The sequence below is a fragment of the Echiichthys vipera genome (assembly GCF_963691815.1).
Source record: "Echiichthys vipera genome assembly, chromosome: 5".
Lineage (NCBI taxonomy): Eukaryota > Metazoa > Chordata > Actinopteri > Perciformes > Trachinidae > Echiichthys > Echiichthys vipera.
In genome coordinates, this window is record NC_139830.1 from 4,329,048 (window position 1) to 4,332,592 (window position 3,545).

At 43.1% G+C, this 3,545-nt stretch overlaps 1 protein-coding gene across 1 annotated transcript in view; it reads right to left on the bottom strand.

Annotated features, from left to right (window-relative positions):
- Positions 1-3,301: 3,301 nt before the first annotated feature.
- The window catches only part of ecel1 (endothelin converting enzyme-like 1), a gene marked incomplete at both ends in the record, with an annotated part of 56,828 nt that continues 56,584 nt past the window's right edge, over positions 3,302-3,545 (bottom strand). Inside the window, one exon of the mRNA XM_083913409.1 lies at positions 3,302-3,401. Within this exon, the coding sequence (XP_083769535.1) occupies positions 3,302-3,401 (100 nt within the window). The remainder of the gene's footprint in view (positions 3,402-3,545) is intronic.

A 3,545-nucleotide genomic window follows, 5' to 3' on the forward strand; every position in this document is an offset into this window, starting at 1 on the left:
GTCTGCACTTTAAACCGAAAAAAAGGTACGAGTTCAGATTTTACAACCACAAAAAAACAACAACCTTCAGTCCAGCTGATTGATCGTACCTGGTTTAACTGGTAACCTTGTTCTATGAAGCGCCCCTCAGATTTGCACAGCTTGTCGGCGTTGCATTATAAATGTGTTGTTGCAATTCTGTTGTTTTTGTTGCAGGTTTTACTCAAACACGAGGCAGAGCCGGAGAGGTGGACTCCGACCGTCCAACGCTGGGAGGCCATAGGAGAGAACTGGCTCACATGGTCGGAGGATCCGCGCCCGCCGTGAGGACGCAGCTGACAACACACACACGCTGATGATATCCAACTTATCTCACACAAGCACACACCTGCACACAGACTAGAGCAACATGGCACAGTGATCCTTTGTGTTTATTGAAACATTAAATGATGACCAACAGAGAGGAAGAGATAGCAGCCGTGTGTGTGTGTGTGTGTGTGTGTGTGTGTGTGTGTGTGTGTGTGTGTGTGTGTGTGTGTGTGTGTGTGTGTGAGTGTGTGTGTGTGTGATGTCCTCCATCTGCATCGATCCGGCTCTAATGATGGTCAGGAGGGAAACATGCACTCTCATCAAAACAAACTGTACAACCATAACATCTGATATACTTCTCCATTGTTACAAAGACTCTTGTTTTTTGCAGCAACAGATTATTTATACAAAAGTAATTCTTTTTTAAATAACACTGCGTACAAATGTATGATTCTCCATCCGTCACAGGTTCAGTTTCTTATGTACAGAGTGTTTTGTTGTCATTTGCTGAGTCGACTGTGGATATACTGTGTAACGCAGTCGTGTCCTCTTCACTGTTCCTACGTAAACCCACGAAAAGTGACGCACTGCTCTTCGTATGACATCCACGTGTTTATTACTGTAGAAATTTAGTCCGGAGCAAGGAAGGAAATCAGGTGACGTGGTATAAGATCGGCGTAGGGAGTGGGAAGGACATCTCGAACTGAAAACAAGGTCGGTTATGACTCTTTGTGTTGGGAATTTTTGACCCATGGCCTTTTTTACAATTGTCAAACTTTCCTCGAGATCAGAACAGTGATTTTAACAAACTGTGACATCAGCACATCGTAAAGTCTGAGCTGAGCTTGGGCACTGTGATGATCACAAAGAGATGCTTAATAATCAAGCATTCACAAAACAACCAGAAATGACCACAAAGAGACAAAAAGCCACTATAGAGATGCAAAATGATCACGAACAGAAGCTTAATGACTGGAAATAGATGCAAAAACATGCAAAATGATTCAAAATAAATGTAAAATGACGACTGAGAGAAACAAAACAAGGACAAAGACATGTAAAATGGCTAAAAATAGATGCAAAACCACCACAAAAAAGATGCAAAATGACTAAAAATAGATGCAAAACCACCACAAAAAGATGCAAAATGACTAAAAATAGATGCAAAACCACCACAAAAAGATGCAAAATGACTAAAATTAGATGCAAAACCACCACAAAAGATGGAAAATGACTAAAAATAGATGCAAAACTACTACAAAAAGATGCAAAATGACTAAAAATAGATGCAAAACCACTACAAAAAGATGCAAAATGACTAAAAATAGATGCAAAACCACTACAAAAAGATGCAAAATGACTAAAAATAGATGCAAAACCACTACAAAAAGATGCAAAATGACTAAAAATAGATGCAAAACTACAACAAAAGATGGAAAATGACTAAAAATAGATGCAAAACCACTACAAAAAGATGCAAAATGACTAAAAATAGATGCAAAACCACTACAAAAAGATGCAAAATGACTAAAAATAGATGCAAAACTACAACAAAAGATGGAAAATGATTAAAAAAGATGCGAAACTACCACAAAAAGATGCAAAATAACTAAAAATAGATGCAATACAAAATAACAAAGACGTACAACACGACACACAGGTCTGTGCCCAGGGACCCATTGTCTCAGATTACGTCCTCTGCTTAAAACCCGGTGAATTGAATTGACTGTTTGCCAGATCTGAACTTGCATAAACAAGACTGGACCTTGATGTAAAAGAGGTCCGATCTCTACGTTATAGCACACCCGTGTGTCACCCGGGGGGTCCGGCGTCCGTGTGCCGCAAGCACTAAACTAAACCACGACCTCTTTTCTAATCTTAACCAGGTGGTTTTGGTGGTTAAACTTACGTACCAGTCGCCCTTTCACAGCGTTAAACAGAACTTATATAACTTATATTTCGTAAGACGTCATACGAATTGTCGTGCGTCAATCTTCGTGAGCTGTAAGAACCCGTTGATGAGAACACACTGAGTCATGTGACCCTCTCACTCGTTGGTTGCATGAGATCACTCAGAGTTCATCAGGAAACACGAGAACAACCCGACAGCGGAGGTTCATCCAGTCGGCTCAGGTCGTGTGAGTTTAATCCAGAGTTTTAGAAACAACATCACCGCTCCTTTCGCTTTGCACTGCGAAGGACGGAGAGCACTGAATGTAGACAGAGACGCAAAGGTCCTCCATTTTGGCGCTCGCACTTTGCTACAGATCCTGAGAGAAAACATCAATCACCCAATCGTCCGCCTTCTCCCCCCCCCCTCCCTCCCGTCTTTGTTTAAAAAAAGCCGACAAATCGTTAAAAACCGTACAAACACTCACAGTAACAAGGGACCAACGCAGGCAAACAGCACAACAGTCATGACGGTTGCGGACAGTCGCTCTCCGCAGCCACAAGAGCGCGGCGTTTGCGAGACCAAGCAAACTCCCAACAACCCCGACAGACTCAAACGGAAACGCCGGCGTGGTTGGCAGGCACGAGGATGCTACTGATCTCAGGTCATTTTTAAATCGTCCAGCATCAAACGGGGACTGAAATCACCGTCGCTGCCCGTCTTTGATCTGAGTGGATGCTACGAAGGAGAGAAACAATCGAGGAAAACATGTTGCATATAATTAAATATGAACTCTAAGCGTAATGCACGTGGTATATCCGCTAAAATAGAAAAATAGATGATTTGAAAGTAAATTTAAACGTATAAAAATATATAGAATCAAACGATATTTATGTACATGATCGATGGTCGTGTGAGCCACGCTCCGGTACAGTTGGACAGTCGCAAAAGCTGATGATGTTGAGATACACTTCCTTCCTGTGTCCTGTTAAAGGCTTTATGCATCCTTCCCGAAGGCTCCGACGAATGTGCGATGTAGGAGAGGGTGCGTGTGAAATCGAAGTTCGTCCCAAAGGTCAAGAGGCGGAGAAGAAAGAGGGGGGAGGGGGGAGGGGGGAGGGGTCACCATACGGAGCATTTTTCCGCGGGGTTCATCGGAGAACTCTTCGGACAGTGGAAAACACGGGCGAACTCGTCGAACTGCGAAACGCTGCCGATCACTCTGCAGGGGGAGAAAGAGGTGACGGGGTATAAGACACGCGTAGGGAGGGGGAGGGACACCTCCGACTGAAAACAAGGTCGGTTAGGACTCTTTGTGTTGGGAAGATGCAAAATGACTAAAAATAGATGCAAAACCACCACAAAA